Raw genomic sequence first — 18,729 nt, 5'->3', positions numbered from 1 at the left:
GTTAGAACGCACTCATTTGTACACGTTCCGGCGCACTCAGCAGCTTATTCATTGGTTTACATGGATAGGCTAGTGACGATGTCTTACTAATCCTTAATCCCTCGCGTGTGGATGCGACGCCTGCACAAGGATGCGCGTTCCAACTTACCTCGTAGGAACTAATGCCGTTCCCCGCTTTTTTTTATGACGATTAGGAGGAATTGAGTAGGGCTACGCCCATATTCGTAATCTACACTCCGAACTCCATATCTCACATGTGGTTCCCAAACTTCGATTTCGATACGATACGATATGTGATATGTTGCTTTAATTTCAGATTTAGAACACGGACATAACACTATCATAGTGTTCTGCACTTTCGTATTCGGTCCATCTAGCTGCCCAATATTATATTTTATAACATATTAACATAATATTAGGTTGAGTCGGAAGTTCTCGGACAAATTGACAATATTTTTATTTCTTTTACAATTTTTAAACGATAACTGTAAATCATTTGAAGTATGCCCCATTGGCATCGATGGTCTTCTGCCAACGTTTAGGCAGATCGTAAATGCCTTTGCTCCAGAACGCTGGGGACTGCTCCTTGAAGAACTGCTCGAGTGCCTTTTTGATGTCGTTGCGGGTTTGGAAGTCTTGACCATCCAGATGACGTTGGAGACAGGAAAAAAGGTGGTAATCCCATCTTTTCCTATCTCCAACGTCATCTGAATGGTCAAGAAAAAGGAGGGAGCCAGTTCCCAGGAATATGGTGGGTGTGGTAAAATGGTCGAACCGAATTTCATCAGTTTGGCTTTGGTCGTTCTTGCAATGTGCGGGCGAGCGTTGTCGTGCTGGAAGTAGACTTTGCGCTGCTGCGGGCGTGCATTTTCGAGATTTGTCTTCAAATTCCTCAGTTGCTCAACGTAGACGTCTGCACACGTCTGTACATCCCTGAGCGAGCAGCTCCCAGTACTCGACTCCGTGTACGCTCCACCAATGCAGAGCATAACCTTTTTGGCGTTGAGTTTAGTGAAGTCTTCTGCATCCGTACCTTTCTCAACCCATTGACCACGCCAGTGAATGTTAGAATAGGAAATCCATTTCTCATCCCCGGTGGCTATATACCCAAGCCAAGTGTGGGTGCGCTTGAGCGTGAGGAGAGAAAGTGCCGTATCAGCGCAGCAGTCCATGTCATACTGCGTCAGAGCATGTGGCACTCATCAACCTAGTTTTCGCACCTTGCCGATTGACTTCAATCTGCGAACAACTTTAGTTTGACTCATCCCAAGAGTGACTGTTAGTTCGCGAGTGGTTTGAAACGGATCGGCCTCCACCTGTCTTCGCAGCAAGGCCAAATCCAACTCCATCTGGCGTCCCGAACGGTCTTCATCTTTAATGGAATAGTCGCCCGATGCAAGCTTAGAGTGCCACTTTTAGAGTGAACTTCTAGCGGTGGCGTGCTCCTTGTAAACTTCCTTCAGACGTCCATCGATATCCGCGGGTTCTTGGGGAGATAGATATAGAAGGAGTATGACTTTGCGGTAGTGGAGTGACGACGGCTTGAAATTGCGCGGCATGATGGCAGGAAAGGAACTGGCTCAGTGTAATTGTTAACCTACACTTTGAAGAGCCTTTTATACTCTATCAAACGGTAGCTAACACATCCATTTTTGTCGGCTCTTTGCTGAGTGATGCTCTCTAGAAATCACTACCACATTGTCCGAGAACTTTCGACTCAACCTAATAACACAAGATATTTGACAAGCACATCTTGACACCGTTTATTCGATTGCACGATCGCTTTCTTGTCCACTTCGAGCGTTCGAGCCATCTCCTTCACCCTTTTCGCATGCGAACAGGTCCCTGGGCAAAGGGACCTCTTTTCAATCGTCACCTAGGAACTCTAGAAATCATATCTAACCTTCTCATAACTTATTCTCCTGTTGTTTCTAGGTTCCCAGCACGTGTTAAGGTTCTGCTCGAACTTCCATCTTTCATCGTCGCCGCTAGGGCACTGTTGTTTGAATACCTTCCTGTGACTTCCACGGTCCGAACCCCTGCGATCCAAGTAGCAATCCAAGTTTGGCGAGCCATTCCCCGAACACCTTTGTCATCGCAGGGAACCGTGGGCATGTCGAAATCAGCGTGAAATTATGTGAAGTCGTGCAGAGATAGCAGTAAACGCAATACTTTTTGAAAAGCTTTTGAATGCGAAATTTGTTCTGCGCCTCTCTTATGTATGCTTATTTTCAAAACTATTCAAAATCGATTTGGTGGGAAGCATTTCCGAACTATCTTGAAATGCTTTTTGTGTGGCTTGTGCTTCGATTTCGAACGATTTCCGAAATTCTTAAAATTCTTTTTTCTTTACGAAAACTGCGTTCAAAGTTTTATTTTATGTCAGTGTTCCGTAATTCGGATTCTTCCGGCTTTCCCATTTGAGAAGGCTTAGGTTAGCCACGAGAAGAAGTTTGGTTGATTTCTTTTTTATTTTTTGGAAACAGTGTCCCGATCTCACTTATATGCTGATTGGATGCGATGTCCGCGTATGAGACAAAGTCAGTATCAATCCGAAAACTTCCAAAATTAAAAAAAATTGACTAAATCGGACTGGCCCTCTTCAACTATTTTGGTATTAAGGCTTGAGTCTTCGCTAACAGTAGATCACTAAATCAGTTATTTTCATGTAGAAATATTGAGTATTTGATTAAGCACTTGCTAATTTTCGTAATACTTTCAGTTGCAAAAGACCGAAGGAAAACGAATGTTGTGTAATCTCGACCCTGGCCTAAGCAAAAATTGAGTTGTAGTTGTAGTTTGTATAGTGATTTGTAGTTATAATTGTTTTGATGCTTTCAATACTCCTCACTTCCTATACTGGTACTCACTGCTTTGAGATTTGCACTTCGTATCAATGAAGAATCCTCAATCAATATCATTTTTTAAAGGATGGGAATTATCAAGCGTTTACCAGAAGAGGTCGTAAGTCGCATAGCAGCAGGCGAGGTGGGTCTTCTACTATACTTCGTTGTGGTTGAATCTCAATTGAATTCTGAATTTCATTGTACCTCTTCAACTTCACTAGTCAAGACATCGATTTAAGGAAACTCAGCCAATGTTATATACAAATTTGTGCCTTTTCCTCACCCCTCTTGATGAAGTTGAGATTTTTTCCTATGTAAGCATTAGTGGATCTCTCTTTTGATAGTTAGCCGAATTGATTTGAATTCACCTATAGAAGGGGTTGCGACGGTCGACGTAGGGAAACAGGAGGAAAACCCAAATTTCGAGTAGTACTTCCAAATTGTGTCTACATTATATTGGTATCGACAGAGTGCTTGAAGCTGAAGTTTGAACATTCTCCAAATGTAGAACTGACGCGGTTAGAAAGAAAACTATGAAATCTATTGCCTTTATTTATAATAAAAAAGATGAAGGAAGATTGTTAGAGATACACAAGTCTAATTTCACAGAAAAGAGCACTAATATTGATTTTCGTTGATCAGTGAAGGGGATCGAAACAAACACCACAGAAAGTCTGAAGTCCGGCTTTAGCCGGACGCTCAGACTGGTTATTATGTAAGACGCAAAATTGTCCCTTGGTCCGTCTGTCCAACGCGAATTCCTATGGACACTAACAGATCAGGAAGACATCAAGCTGGGTGATTGAAATGACCGGTTGCATAGTCTGTCGCTAGCACCACAGAAAGTCCGAAGTTCGGCTTTAGCCGGACGTTCAGATTTGTATTATATAATTTCCCAGATATTCCAGGTGCTGTCGTTAAGCACACCGCCCAATCTTATGAAATGGAAGGTCGAGTGCTCAAAAGAAGCATGAAAAACCCATCTACTTCGTCATCGTAAACTTTCGGACAGTGGCTAGTGAAGTTCAATGAGTCGCAGCGCCTGAACCTTCACCACACCGCATCCCATTTTTGGTGCACTACAGGAAACACGCATCGACATCTACCCCGTCTTCGGTATTGGACACTACACTGCCCGCTGCGAAGATGTTTAGGAAAAGAATTTGAGAGGCTGCGAAGCAGCTCTAACGAGCGACCACAAGAGTCTGATAGAGCAATTTGGCTCAACCTCGTCAAGATTTGCAATGATATAGGATGCAAACTCTTGATCGTAGACACCAATGCACATTTGGAAGCTGTCGAAGACAAGAGACGAGACGAGGGCGTCGTCCGTCCGTCATCCGTAACGAACTCAATGCGCTTTTTATGATAGTCATTAAGCAGGTAATCGTTGTCAGAATCGGCGATGATGGGAAAATAGGGCTTGAACAACAATCCGATGTGCAACGGTATTATCTCGCAAACTACACTTCGGAGGACGGTAATTTTCTGGTCTCTGGGAATCGAAAAATGAGAATCTTCGAACCGTAGCATGATTATGGTCGACGAGGAACACTCTTCATCCTGGAGTCCGAAAATCTAGAGTTTAGATTTCTGACTGCCTTCCAGTTCTTCTCAGCATCAAAATAAGGTTTCACTAGAGAAGTTACTTTTTAACTTAAAATCGATGTTGTAAGTCTTACAATTTTCAAGTATCTTAAGAGACACTTCATTAACTACAATAGTGTCATTAACAGTAGAAATCATACTATTAAAACATATTGGTCAATTGATAACATTAATATTTCGCAAGATCTTGTCAACATCAAAGGTAGTAATTTGAAAGTTTTTTCAGCAGATTTTACGGATATGTTTACTAATTTGAAACATGCAGTTGTTCTTAATAATATTATTGAATTTTTAAATCTATGTTTCAAAAACGCTAACAAATCTTACGTTGCGGTTAAAGGAAACAAAGTATTTTATACCAATGAAACCTCCTACCAAAATTGCAAGCTTTATCATATCAAAGATATTTTATATAACATTGATTATCTCTTAAATAATAGCTATTGTATTTTTGGAGAAACAGTATATAAACAAAAGCAAGGTGTTCCCCAAGGTGGTAATTTTAGCCCTCTATTAGCGGATATTACCCTGGCTAATATGGAATTTAAATATTCTGAAGGTATTAAAAAGAATAATAAGGACGTTTTTATTCCTTATAGATATATGGATGATTTACTTATAATTCATAACTATGAAGAAAATATAATTGATCATATTCTTAATAAAGTTTATAACAATATCCTAGAAATTAAAAAGACACATTCCGATCACAACATTATTGTGATTTCTTGGATATAAGTGTTATGATAAAAGATAATAAAATTTCAACTAAACTATATAACAAAACTGACTCCTTTAATTTTCATGTCATTAGGCCTCCACATGCTAATTCTAACATTTCAGAACATGTTAAGATTGCGACTATTTATACAGAGACACTAAGGATCTCTAATGTTTGCTCCAATATAGAATTTTTCACTAATAAGCTTATAGAAATGAAAACCCAACTATTAGAAAATAATTATTCACATAACTTTATATATACTGGTATTTTCAAATGTTTGTATAAAAACAAAGCTATTCTCTATAAGTATGGACTAACAGATGATATCAAGCGTATTAATAAATTCATTAATGAGGTAATTAATGGACATGTACAGCATGGTAATTAATGCATAGGATGTAGTTATTAGATCTATTATTGTTAATGGTAGATGACTTACATACTTCAATATTCCTTCATTTTTATATTTTTATACTATTTGGGCTAAGCATCAGAATTACTATAGACATAAGGTTTACATCTCAATTAATGTAAAGGTATTTATATATCACATCAAATTCAAATATACATACATTTAGTTCTTATTGATACTTAATTAGTTTCCAACTATAGAATTACTCTTCTTTGTATCAATTCTTGTAGGTCGTCTTTATACTATTTATTATGGTACTAATTCTTCCAATCCACTTGTTTGGAAAATAATGTGCTCTATTGACAATTTTTAAAGGACAGGTTTAGGCTGCGTAACTGAGTATCAAAAATATTAAATTATGATTTGGACTCTTATTTATCAGAAATTGAATTTGTTAATATATTCTTTATATTGTTTTATTAATTTGATTTTGTTTATATATTGTTTGGTTAGGATTAGCGTTCCTCACCTACTGAGGAGCCTCAAGGAAGGCTAGTTCTAATATGGATCGTCTAGGTAGAGGCGAAACGATCCATTTTAATTTTGTCCTCTATTTTTATTTCTTTTACCTTTGAATTAGAAACTTTTCGATATAGTTTCTTTTAAATATCCCATATCCAGGATGATGAAAATAACCTCTTCCGCTTCTGACGCAAAGTAAGAAGTTCATTTTTGCCTGTTTGGAGACTAGATCCATAGATAATTCTGTATATGGCACAGCACTGGACATTCAAATAGAAGTGTCTGAGAAAGAAGCTATGTCGTTAACTGTCAGTAGGTCGCGAAAACGAATGAACATCAATAGCGAATGAGTTTGAAATGACATTGGAGGACAAATACCTTTGGAAAGCTGTTGCCTCACTTAAACAAAAGCGAGCGACAGAAAGGTTGTTCGCCGCTTCCCAGCACTGTTAGCACCCACTTGATGATATGAATCGAGCAACGTTGCAGCACGATAACCATCCAGATGCAGATCGCGTGTTGTTAGTGTTGTGTTATAGTCGGGTTAAATGGCAAAAGTGCGCCAAGCCCTGTTCCATATCTAACTCTTGGACCAACTGCTTGAGGTCAACCTCCATTGCCAAAGAAGAAAGTCTACGAGTATACCTATCCCCTATTCGCTCTGCTATGATGTACGGACAGGAGACTTCGGGAAATTCTCCAGTGATTCAGCAGATCGACTGGACGGATAACAGACTGTGCAGCTATGCTACTTAGCCACTTTTGGTCTAGAATGTGCCACAACGAAGGCCTTTACACAGAATGGTGATATGGTGACACCTCCAAATCATCCACTTTTCACACCGCCGTCGAAAGTGCACCCAGAAAATTTATGTTCTCTTGTTTTGCCAACGAGGTTTAGATGAAACTTTTTTTGTCTGTTTGTTTGTCGAAACGTCAGGCCAATAAAAAAGTTTCATCTAAACCTCGTTGGCAAAACAAGAGAACATAAATACACTATCGAATGCCGAGGTTTCAAGAAGAGAGGACTTGGAGATTGTTGGACAGCATACCGCCACGATTTTTCCCTCTCGTTCGCGAAGCACTATCGCTTCGTCAAAAAGTGGTATCCACCCGTCAGTCACTTATTTTCCTCCAACGATGCAAGGCGACCGACGTAATCCCACGATTCATTTCTCACAAGAAGTTGGGAGTAACATGCTGCCTTCCTGAAAACCATCCTAAGATTGTTCATCTCTATCGTTGTATCTTAGGTGTTGTAATTAGGGAGAAACAGCGTATATTGTATACTGTATTGTTGAAATGTCATGCTAAAGAACAGGCATGTCGTCGTCTTCTACCAAATCGAATTTGGAAGAAGATTGAGGGTGGGTCGAGGGCGATCTGTGACATTATCCGGTCTAACGCCAAATCTACTCTACGTGCAAAATACGACAGACTTTCGAGTACGCATCGCGATCCTGTTTGTGAGAACAATACATCCATAGACCACCAACTACCAATAAGCTCAAATCAAAATACAAACACTGATCGAACGGCTAGAGTCACAGTAATTGGTGATACTCATGTTTCCGATAATGTTATGGACTTCTTAAGCCTAGGACCCTCATTTTCGATTGCTCAGAATGTCAATGGGGCGGTCTTTCGTAAGGTTGTGGGAGGCCTTCAAAGACTTAGAGACCAACATAGGATCAAGGCCAAACATGAAAACACACCACAATCCACGTTTTTAAGCAGGAAGCTACTTCCACCTGTCCCGTTCCCCCGTACTTTTTATAAAGAACCTGAACCAGTTCGTGAAGCCGATGTAAAGTTTAGAATTGTATCAGTGGGAGTGTTAGCCGCTTTCAACCAACACCGAAATCAGCGGCATAGAAACTTAACAAAGTATCAATGGCAAGGGTTTCGAGAAGTTCGAGAACTAATATCTAACGGGACACTGCGTATCTCGGTGAGCGACAAGGGAGGAGAGTATGTAGTTATGCCCTCAAACACTAGATCGAGAAATAACGGAACGACATTTATTGGATAATAGTACTTATCGCCGAGTTACAGAAAAAAAGATTTTGCTGCACAATATAAACGTCTGAACCATGTTTGGATGAGCGTCGGTAAGGCTGCTGGGATTGACGAAAGATTCCTAAGCAGGTTAAAGGTAGAAACACCGAACTGCCCTGTTTTTAACAGCCCGATTAAAACGCATAAGCTTTCAAGTAACGACCTACGCTCAATGTCAGCGGAGACATACAAAATACAATAAATAAGTTGGGTAGGAGGACCAACAGACCGTATCTCTTGGTTTCTAAATAGAATTGTGAGTCAACTATTACCAAAAGTGTCTTCTCATCTATCAAGCAGTTCACAATTCCTTGAACGTCTTAAAAATGCCAGATTCGAACAAAATTGTGTCATGGAGTCATTTGACGTGACGTCTTTGTACACAAACGTTCAAAACAAACAGGCGTTACAAGCGTTATCTGAAATGCTAGATAGACACGGCCGTAGTATAGAGACCTATGGTCTAAGCAAGCAACGTATAATGATCCTGATCAACGAATGCCTCCAGTGCAATATTTTTAAATGGTCAGGAAAATATTTCTCTCAAATAAGAGGACTTGCTATGGGCCAAAGGCTTGCTCCAGTTCTTGCCGTTTGCTTTATGAGCAGAATAGAACAACCAGTGATAGAACGTCTTCCACAGATGTATTGCCGTTATATCGATGATTGCTTCCTTATAACATCAACGCAATCCGAAGTGAACGAATGCTTTAGAATTCTGAATGAACGATCGCAGTACATAAAACTCACTCGAGAACAACCAAAAGATGGTTGGCTGCCTTATTTGAATGCTCAAATAAAACTACACAATGGCATTGCAAGTGTAAAATGGTATCGCAAGGGAAGCTCGAAAAACATACTGATAAACGCAAAGTCAGCCCATCCTAATGGCATGAAAAAGGCAGTTATCCGAAATATGGTCAAAACAGCAACAGCAGTGTGCACAGGGGATAGAGAACGGGAGGAATCACTAAAACTAGCCACAAGCATAGCTAGTTCAAACGGTTACTCGAGATTGAGATCTAACACCCAATCTCGAACTACGAACAACACAGTGAGGATCCCACGTGAAGGTAGAATTCCTTTGTGCATCCCCTTCGTCTCTGACTCCTTAACTGCTGCTATACACCAGACTCTTTTGCGAGCACAGCTGCAAGATGATGTTGTGTTGGTGAATATCCCAAACGACAGCATCAAGCGACAATTAGTTCGCAATAGATTCTACGATAGACAATGCGTGTCAGAATATTGCATGGTTTGTCCATTCGGTAAGGCCGGTGATTGCGCGAGCATCGAAGTTATTTACCAAATAGAATGCCTAACGTGCAACGCCATTTTTATTGAAGAAACTGGAACGATGCTGGACGTGCGTATCAAGGAACATTTGGCTGGTAAAAGGCGAGGGAGTTCGATGACACCGTTAGGGCCCCACGAAAATGATAAGCATGATGGAAATGAGTTTGAAATAAAATGTACAATATTAGCGCACGAGAAAGAAATATCTGCTAGGAAGGCATTGGAAGCATTCTGGATTTCGCCGGAATCCGTCCATGAATAACAAAAATGAGTGCTTATCAATTATCAATGACTTCTTGCCGTTCGTAACACTCTGTGAGCTATAAGATTGTCCCACATGCAGTTCCTTAACGTTATCCAGACACCAGTACTTAAGAATACTGCGCAGTGCGTAGATCTCATTCGCCTTGGTGACGATCTTTAAGAGCGCGGTGGTTTACCAACCCCGCTAGTCGGTGAAACTGGTCAGTTTGTTTTCCTTTTAAGGTCTTGCGTGGTGTACTTGGAACAATATCGGGGGTTGGCGAGGAGAGAGGAGGAGTTTGATGGGATATGCATGGTATTAAAGACCTCGAATCACTTTCAGGCCTTTGAAAAAGACGAGTTTGTCGAAACGTCAGGCCAATAAAAAAGTTTCATCTAAACCTCGTTGGCAAAACATAAATACACTATCAAATGCCGAGGTTTCAAGAAGAGAGGACTTGGAGATTGTTGGACAGCATACCGCCACGATTTTTCCCTCTCGTTCGCGAAGCACTATCGCTCCGTCAAAAAGTGGTATCCACCCGTTAGTCACTTATTTTCCTCCAACGATGCAAGGCGACCGACGTAATCCCCTAGACGTAGACGGAAGTTCTGAATTGAAATGGCGATAACGAACGAGTAGAATGACTCTTTGCAAAGACTCCTGCCACGAAGATGCGAACAATCACGCTATGAGATAATAGGAAACCGCCGATTAAGTCAGGAAGTTCATGCAATTTCTAGGAAGCTGTCACAGTTTATTAGTATTATTGGTGCCAAAGACTTTTGCCTTCCGCCACGTTAATGTGATGGCCTAAAAATATAGTAAAATATACTACACAAAGAGTTGCAAACCAAATGAATACGAGCTTTAATACGATCTCTAAAATACAAGTTCACGATTATATTCATGCAGTAGACTGTAATTTACAAACGCGTCAAAACGACCTTAAGTCTGGTGCATTTGTGTAAGTCAAATGGCACCCTGGAGCTAGTGGAGGCGATTAAGGTGGTAACTTTACTCATCCTTGTAGTTCGATTACAGCAAACGAGGATACCCCACTCGGTCGCAACCGCCAGCTCCATCGCTTCCACAATTGCACGGGTCTTCCTTCTGACCCAACTGTACGTTCAGGATATGTGTCGCATATGTATGTGATGTCGTGTCTGACGACGTCAGCTCGTTCTCGACAGCTCTGTATCACTGACATGAGCTACCTGCTAAGTTCTGCTATGAATCAAAGCGTATTCGAAATGATGTTGCATAACGTAGCGGTATTCTGAGTAGCATGCAAAATTCAGAGAGTTATATTCCTAAAATCAAAAAGGAATGAGGATGTTGTGGTTTCTTCTTTGACCACCGCATATTCGATCCGTAGAAGGATACAGTCATCGTCGAAGGTGTTGTGTCTGTTGCCAGACAGTGAATGCGAGCTAGTGCACGTCTTATGAGAACAATCGGCGAGACAACGAACGATAGGATCGTCGAAGCCCTCTTCTCCTTTCTTGTTGGTAGTATTTTTCTTCATTTTTTGACTTATCTACGTATGGTGTGGATTACTTCATAGTTGTAATATCAACAAAATTCTTCTTCGTTAGTATTGTCAGTATCATCGGTTGTTTTATCAATCAGTAGAACCAGCTTCCGTCTTCACGAATATATAATACATCCGGCAGATATGAGACGTTCGACGGCGGTCTTGCTTTATCGAAATACCTGAGATTAAAATCAAACTATGAAAAAAGAATGGTGCACGCAATAATGCGGCAACGAAGATGTGGGTGGGAATATGTAATAAGGACTTCGCGCATTCTGCGATCTGATCTCTGCAAATAGTCATTCCAGTTTCTTCTCATTTCTCGTGGTAGTTGCTCGGTGGATTCGTCGCCACCCGGGTTTTAATTTCTATTTGCCGCAGCATCATCACAAACTACGCTTGCAATGCCGATTGAGGCAAACTTCAACTTCGGTAATTAAGCCTTCACCTTAAAAACTATTTAAAAAAACAAACGATTTACACGACGATACAACAAAACAACAAAAAGCGCCAGACGTCCCCAGGTTGAGTGTGTCTCTCGAACAATATTTCCAGGGAGGATGTCGGTCAAGCGTGCTCTGGGTAAATATCGAAGCCACCATTTTGACGTGGAAATTAGAATCGGAAAAATCACAAACAACTGCTGCTAAACGTTAGTCGGAACGAAGAAGAAAACATAACAACCGAACAATGATAAACGGCACAACGCTCTCCGATTCTATAAGATCCGCCGCGCGATCTGCTCAGAAAAAGAACTACAGAGAAAGTCACAACGAACACTCTGTTAAATCTGCGATAATTAGCATTTTCGGAGCTTTGGTATTGTGTCGTCCTTGTAGGAGCTAATATTCATGCCAATATTTTCTGACCCTTCTGAGCTTGAAGCAATTATTTCCTATCGCCCATGTGCAGGGAAAAAAAAAATTTATCTCCGAGAGTGGCATTACTTTGTTCGCAGATTAACAGTTTTAGAGAAGTGCAAACCCATTTGGATAGTAGTTCCAGTGGGCTGGGCGTGTCAAGAATCAATCACACAAATAAGCAGCTTTGTTAATTAGTCCCAGGTTTTTAGTCGTTTCATAACCTAAAGTTTTTACGCCACATTTGCTCAGTTTGTTGTTAGAGAGAATACTGGTTGCAAAGAACTATGCTGGTGCTGTCAATGTTCGCTTTAAAACGGTTCAAAAAATAAATTGCGATTCTGAAGCTTCCTCGTTGTGATGTACCTATAGCACAACATCACCCCGATGAATCTCCATTTTGTGGACTTCATAGACGAAATGTGAAGATATTATAAAATCTATCCCAGCTAAGGCTTTTCTAAATTTTTGGATATATCGCATTTCAATGGTCAATTATCCTTATAATTATCTTCAGTGCTAGTTTTTCTCGATAATATGAAAATAGTTCTTTTATGTGGGATAATGAGATGAATGTTGTTATCACCATTAGTAACAGCGAAACCTCATGAAAAGGCACAAAGTGGTCAATATAATTTCCCAGCAATTTGCCCGATCGTCTTTCCTCTATGGGCAAAAACTATCAAACTATGGAAACAAAAAGAAGGGTGGTTGTAAGAGGGAGAAATACAGTTAGCTGTTATATTTATAGAAGTTTAGATGGCTCACTTTATGCACAGTCCTGTATAATCGCCGCTCTTAAATTCTGTTACTGAAAGACATTGAGTGGAACTGGTGACTAGATGATCTGGTTGCCTAGTAGTTGCTTATTAAAGGCATCACCCCACGAATCTGAGGTGGTGCAGATTTCAGGTGGAGTATTCGTATACGGGATGGGAGACTACGGAGAGGGAGGTGATTCCATCCATTTCTTGCTAATTGCCGTAAAAAAACGGTCCGGAAGATACGGCGCCACCCAAGACTGGCGCCCTCCAATCGAACCTCTTGTTCAAAATGGTGTGCCAAAACGAATGAAGCCGTATCTTCCGGGCCGTTTTTTACGGCAATTAGGAAGGAATGGACGGAATCACCCCCCTCTCTGTAGTCTCCCATCCTGTATACGAATACTCCACCTGAAATCTGCACCATCTCAGATTCGTGGGGTGATGCCTTTAAAGCAGTTTAGTGGTAGTTGATTTAAAACTGGTGGTTCTGTTTCTCGAAGGTTGTGGTACGACCAGCGAATGCAGTGAAGGAATTGATTGAAAACAGTCTCGATGCTGGTGCCACAGAGATAATCGTCACAATCAAAGATGGCGGTTTGAGTTTACTACAAGTTCAGGTGAAGGAGTTCTTATTATTTCACATAATGTATTTGACTCATCTTTGAGGAAGGACTTAACTCTTTAGGACAACGGCAAGGGTATCCATAAGGACGACCTTGACATAGTCTGCGAAAGGTTCACTACCTCTAAGCTAAGTAGATTTGAGGATCTACAGTCCATGAAGACGTATGGTTTCCGTGGCGAAGCGCTGTCATCGATAAGTCACGTCGCAAAGGTATACTTTTAGTTCACTTATTCGAAATATCCCACCTCAAGAAATCTGACAAATTCACAAATGCTTCTAGGTTTTTAATTTAAATAAAGGAGTATGAAGATCACATTCGTGGAATATATGAGTAAGAAGTAAGTAAGTGGGTCTTTACGAGTCAGTGATCCCTATCTTCCCAGTGTACGGATGGAGATAGGTCAAACCGCGTTTTTCACTACCAAAGCGAAATATAAAGGGAAAGTTCGTACTAAATTTCCCCAGAAGTAGAGTTTTCCGACAGCTCAGTTCTGTCCTTGTAGCCTTACTATGATATTGATTACTATTTGACACGACAACTATTATTAGTATTTTCTGCATTCATGACATCCTCAGGTCTCTTTTTATAGTAGATCTAATGTATGGACTTGTACACCTGCTAGTACTGTAACTAGTACCTTAAGGTTACAATAACTTCGAAACCCGCGGGTCAGCACTGCGCATTCCAGGCGAAGTACATAGGTATAAAATTTATCTTCGTTAGATTATTTTCGTTTTTGATTTAATTAATTGCTTGCCGTTTTCAGACGGAAAAGCAGAATCAGTTAAAGCGTCAGCCGGTCTAGAAGGCACCTGCGTCACCGCTGAAGATCTTTTTTATAACTGTCAGAACAGGTACTAGCCGCTGATTTTTTTATGAATTTTTTTTTGGCTATTCCACGACTGGTTCTTCCTGTAATCCACAGTCTTCATCTTTAGGAAGAAGTCTTTCCGCAATTATGCTGATGAAGCAAATAGGGTTGTTGACGTCGTGATGCGGTATGCTGTTCATAGACCGTGAGTTCTTGCAAAACTGTGATTTTGTACTAAAGGACAGAAGATAAGCGGTAGTTCATACCTCACACCATCATGAGATTGCGATAATCCACGAGATGTTGTTCTCACTCGAAGCCATTAATTTTTCGTGATGCTAGCCATAGGTGTACTCAGGCATCTTTTTTGTTCAACTTCGAGTGACGCGCTTTCTAATTTCAGCAAAGAAGAATAAGCTCTCGCCTCCCTACCTTGTTTCTCTTTGGTTTCTTTTTAAATCCAATTAGCTGTAATAGAGAAAATAGACTTTATCGTTCTGAGACTTGCAAGTATTTTGTGAATACAACCTTGAATCAGAAGTAATATTTTCTCATTTCATAGAGTAAATACTCTACCACATTTAAGTGTAAAATTGTATGATTTTTTATGAGCTTTAATAATTTTGGAACAACAGTGACTTGACAAATACATGAAATATTTATAAAATCTTAGTAGAATGAACACACTTCATTTAGGAATTCTAATCAGACTTCCAACCATTTTTCACAGGGACATATCGTTCACAATGCGACGCGGAGGCACTGGTGCCGATTTTCGGACCAGCGGACACTGTTCGAGAGATGAAATCATTAGATCTTTACTTGGAAAAGATTGCGGTGAGGTGGGTAGAAAAAACTACTGTGGAGAATCAATTCTCGTCAGAAGATCTAGTTTTATATTTCAATTTTCGATTTTCATAATTTCGGGCGGAAAAAATTATTTTGGATCCTTTTCGTGTGGCCCATGATATGGCCATCTGTAGAGGACTGTGTAAGGGCTGTGCTCTCCAAAAGCTAATTCACCTTATTAGAATACGATCGATTTCACTCACACTTCACAACGACTGCACTACAGCTGCGACGTGTGTCTAACACCACCCGTCTCTTCAGCGACCGCCCGGGGCGTCCAGTCTAAAAAGGTGCTAATAGTGATTTTGAGAAGCATCGCATAGCATTTCGCACTTCTTGTTCCACTTTCAAAAACCCACTTAGTTGCAGAAACATAAATTGTTCTTCGTCTTTATCAACGGCCGTTTGGTGCAGTGCCAGACTCTGAAGTTCGCTGTGGATTCGGTGTTTAACGATCGTGATCTGATTTGCTCATTTGCGATGATATCTTTGATGGTATGTTCGTAGTCGTTCAAAATTACAACTTTTACAATCGTTAAAAACTTCAGATTGATCCTTTTCGAGTTGACGTTAACATCCACCCTACCAAGCAGTCCGTCGTTTTCCTCGAAGAAGAGGCAATTGTTGAAGATTTGCAAAAAGTTTGTTGCATTATAATTGTCAAATAGAGCTGGATGCAACTTGATTGGTTTCTTTTTTGTTTGCCTTAGAATATTTATTCATATAATAATACAAAATGCATTACTGATTTAAGCCAGACCATTTTGTGGAGTATTGCAAAATGACATTCGTTGAATTTAAAGGATGAGTTTTGTAGGCAATAGAAGATAGGCTTCGAAACGTGTTCAGCAATGAGGTGGCCCCCCACAGCATAAGCAAAAAGCAACGCCTACTCACAGCAACCCAGATCGAGCGTATTTCTGAACAAACACAGGTTTATATAGTTTTTTTTTGGAAGTAACCATTAAGAATAATATATTACTATGAATTGAACGGATACTAGGGAAAGTAAGGAAATATTGATATTGAAGTCGACTCTTCAGTCTGTTGATACGCTGCAAGACGATTCAGACAGCTGTGAGAACCAGTCACAGAGCCCTGCTCCTTCCAAAAAGCGCGTAGACTATGCGGTCAGTCTTTGAAATGTTAAATATTTACATGATACGGTATCACAGTAACTGGTTTTACGGTGTGCTGTCATATTGAGTCTATAATACATTTTTTCTAAGTTGGTTCGAGTAGACAGAAAGGAGCGCAGACTGGACGAGTTCATATCTAGCACTAAGAGCGCTCAATCTTCGTCATCTGTGGAAATTGTTGAAGTCGTGGGGAGCCAGTTTGAGGACTCTGTTCAGAACGCGCAGGTTCGTGTCTGCAGTGTCCAGAGGAACTTCTTCTGATGTGTATCGACTTCTGACACACTTTTAAAGAGTAATCTAGGAAGGAAAGGGGCGAAGAGTATTCCAGTTCGAATCGCTCAACAATTTGCGGAGGAAAATCTGTGGAAGTGCCTCGCAACCACTTAGGTATTGCGACGCTTTGTTCACTCCATCTCTTACACACCTTTTTCCGAACTCTGTAGGGAGCTATTCAAAAGTCTCACTTTTATTGGTTGTGTATCGCCAAGTGCTATGCTTCTGCAATTTGGAACGGGTCTCTACATCATTCGACTCCAAAACGTACTTAAAGAGCTATTTTATCAGGTAACATAACACTACTATAGCTATCATTACTTCTAAATTTCATCGACCAAAATCGTAGACTTCTTTTGCGTTTAAAAAATTCGACTTATCCTAATCTTCACACTTATATGTCGCTTACAGAGAGCGTTTATCTTCAGTTCTGTGTTTCTTTTTTTCTGTTTTTATTAACCTTCCTAATTTAAGACGCTGATATTTTCTTTCGGCAATTTCGGTTCTTTCAAACTAGCAAGTGGAGCAAATGTCTTGGAGTTACTGCAGATGGCAGGACTGGAGAGCGAACAAGAATGTGAGTAGCAAGATTATACCCCGCGCACAAACTTGAATATTATTTATTCTTCAGTCAATGCTCTTGAACTTTTGGAAGCTCAAGCTGCAATGTTGAATGACTACTTTTCGCTGCAAATAGTAAGGGCTGACGATACGGAAAGAAGTGTCGAGGGCCTTCGAAAACTAACTTTGCTTACATTGCCGTCTATAATTGATGGCTACACTCCGCAGATGGAAGGTCTCCCGACACTGATGATGTCTTTAGTAAATGATGTAAACTGGGAAGAGGTCAGCAGTCTGCAGCTAACGAGCTTTTCCTTGTCTTCGCTTTCACTGAACTGCGGTTTCTTCTTCTCCCAGGAGGAGGCTTGTTTCGACGGTGTCAGCCAAGCTATTGCGGAGTTCTTTGTGATTAAAGAGGAATATTGCGACGGTGATGCGCTATCGGGTCAGTTTTCTTTTTATTTCCTGCACCTATCCCCTTAGCACCCTACTTCTGACGTTTGCGTCGCTACTGTTTCAGGTTTGGAAGGTGGGGAAGCACCTTGGCTTGCCGTCATTCGCGATGTATGCATCCCTCGAGTGAAGTCTCATTTGGTACCACCAGATACTCTCAGGGAATGTACTACACGACTAGCTGACTTGCACGATCTTTACAAAGTTTTCGAAAGATGTTGATCTCCCTAAGTTAATTGCTTAATTATATTTTAAGCGAACTGTTTGCATTTTCTATTTTCTCACAAATCGATCTTGCGCCTTCGTAATTCTGTTGTGTTTGTGTAAATATTGACAAATAATGTTTGAGCGAATTGAAATAAGAAAACGCTTCTACCTTGTTTCAACTGGAAATTCCAATATCTCAAAATGCTGGTCATAAGTTCTAGGCTTCATGTTCATAAGAATACCTGTTGATTTTCATCGTTACACTATCCCCATATGCTCTTCTGAGCTTCACAATTTGAACAGAAACATGTAGATAATTTAAACTCTAAGATGTGCAGAAGACATTAAGGGTGCCCGCAGATTTCACAGCCGTGCGGTGCTGTCAACTCGACGAAACAGCGGTAGGGTCTTTCACTGGGGCAGGCACACCATGCCCACCATCGCCGCGGCTCGCATAAGTTTGGTTCGACTTTTCTGAAAATCTGAAAAACGCTGTTGGCGTTCCTTGTTTTCCAACGGAAGAGAGCAGTGTGTGTACTTTTTTCCTGATATTCTGGCGCTTATTTTTTTTCTTTCCGAAGGAAATAGCTGTTTTCCTATATTCTCTTTGTGTGAGGCGAAAAAATGCTCATTAGTGGCCATCTTGATATGCGAATTCCGGTAAAACTATCTTTATATCCCATAATATTCAGGCACAATAACTGTACGATGAAAACGGTGCAGAAATCCAATCCGCACAAATTGAATTCCTATTTATATTTGAGGCCCTAGCAACACAACGGATGATAAAAGTAACGGAAAAAATTCTGCTTAGAACACGTAATATCGAGAAGAATTGCACGAAGAAAGAAGAGAAAAAGTACCGAAGAAAAGAGAGACAACGACGACGTCATTTTCATGTTGACTGTACGTGAATAACAGTGGCCCAGATGGGGAATAGTCAGTGGAAAGGAGTTATCAGATATTGCTAAGTGAACAACATGAAAACTAAGCAACGCA

The 18,729-nt window shown here is 40.5% G+C and overlaps 3 protein-coding genes across 5 annotated transcripts; 2 read left to right on the top strand and 1 right to left on the bottom strand.

Moving 5' to 3' along the window:
• Positions 1 to 492: 492 nt before the first annotated feature.
• On the bottom strand, positions 493 to 1,172 carry RB195_010357 (uncharacterized protein; the record flags this gene model as incomplete). The annotated part of the gene is made up of 2 exons (XM_064191325.1): positions 493 to 707; positions 776 to 1,172. 2 exons carry the CDS (start codon positions 1,170 to 1,172, stop codon positions 493 to 495), a joined length of 612 nt encoding a protein of 203 aa, XP_064048908.1.
• A 1,759-nt stretch (positions 1,173 to 2,931) lies between these two features.
• On the top strand, positions 2,932 to 17,745 carry RB195_010355 (uncharacterized protein; the record flags this gene model as incomplete). Of its 3 annotated transcripts, none has more annotated exons than XM_064191323.1 (19): positions 2,932 to 2,988; positions 13,312 to 13,428; positions 13,497 to 13,646; positions 14,081 to 14,138; positions 14,204 to 14,291; positions 14,376 to 14,453; positions 14,979 to 15,090; positions 15,280 to 15,387; positions 15,467 to 15,592; positions 15,646 to 15,738; positions 15,915 to 16,031; positions 16,141 to 16,227; positions 16,327 to 16,461; positions 16,538 to 16,623; positions 16,680 to 16,800; positions 16,984 to 17,086; positions 17,141 to 17,355; positions 17,428 to 17,515; positions 17,591 to 17,745. In XM_064191323.1, the coding sequence occupies 19 exons, from the start codon at positions 2,932 to 2,934 to the stop codon at positions 17,743 to 17,745; spliced, it is 2,094 nt and encodes a 697-aa protein (XP_064048904.1). The 3 variants fall into 3 exon arrangements, with proteins under 3 accessions (XP_064048904.1, XP_064048907.1, XP_064048905.1); XM_064191321.1 differs by lacking the exon at positions 2,932 to 2,988 and adding an exon at positions 10,799 to 10,924; XM_064191322.1 differs by lacking the exons at positions 13,312 to 13,428; positions 13,497 to 13,646; positions 14,081 to 14,138; ... (13 more) ...; positions 17,428 to 17,515; positions 17,591 to 17,745 and adding exons at positions 4,230 to 4,326; positions 7,306 to 8,084.
• RB195_010356 (uncharacterized protein) lies at positions 8,463 to 9,668 on the top strand (the record flags this gene model as incomplete). The annotated part of the gene is made up of 1 exon (XM_064191324.1): positions 8,463 to 9,668. The coding sequence occupies one exon, from the start codon at positions 8,463 to 8,465 to the stop codon at positions 9,666 to 9,668; it is 1,206 nt and encodes a 401-aa protein (XP_064048906.1).
• Positions 17,746 to 18,729: the final 984 nt, after the last annotated feature.

The sequence above is a fragment of the Necator americanus genome, chromosome III, assembly GCF_031761385.1.
Source record: "Necator americanus strain Aroian chromosome III, whole genome shotgun sequence".
Classification (NCBI taxonomy): domain Eukaryota; kingdom Metazoa; phylum Nematoda; class Chromadorea; order Rhabditida; family Ancylostomatidae; genus Necator; species Necator americanus.
This window is presented reverse-complemented; position numbering and strand designations above follow the sequence as displayed.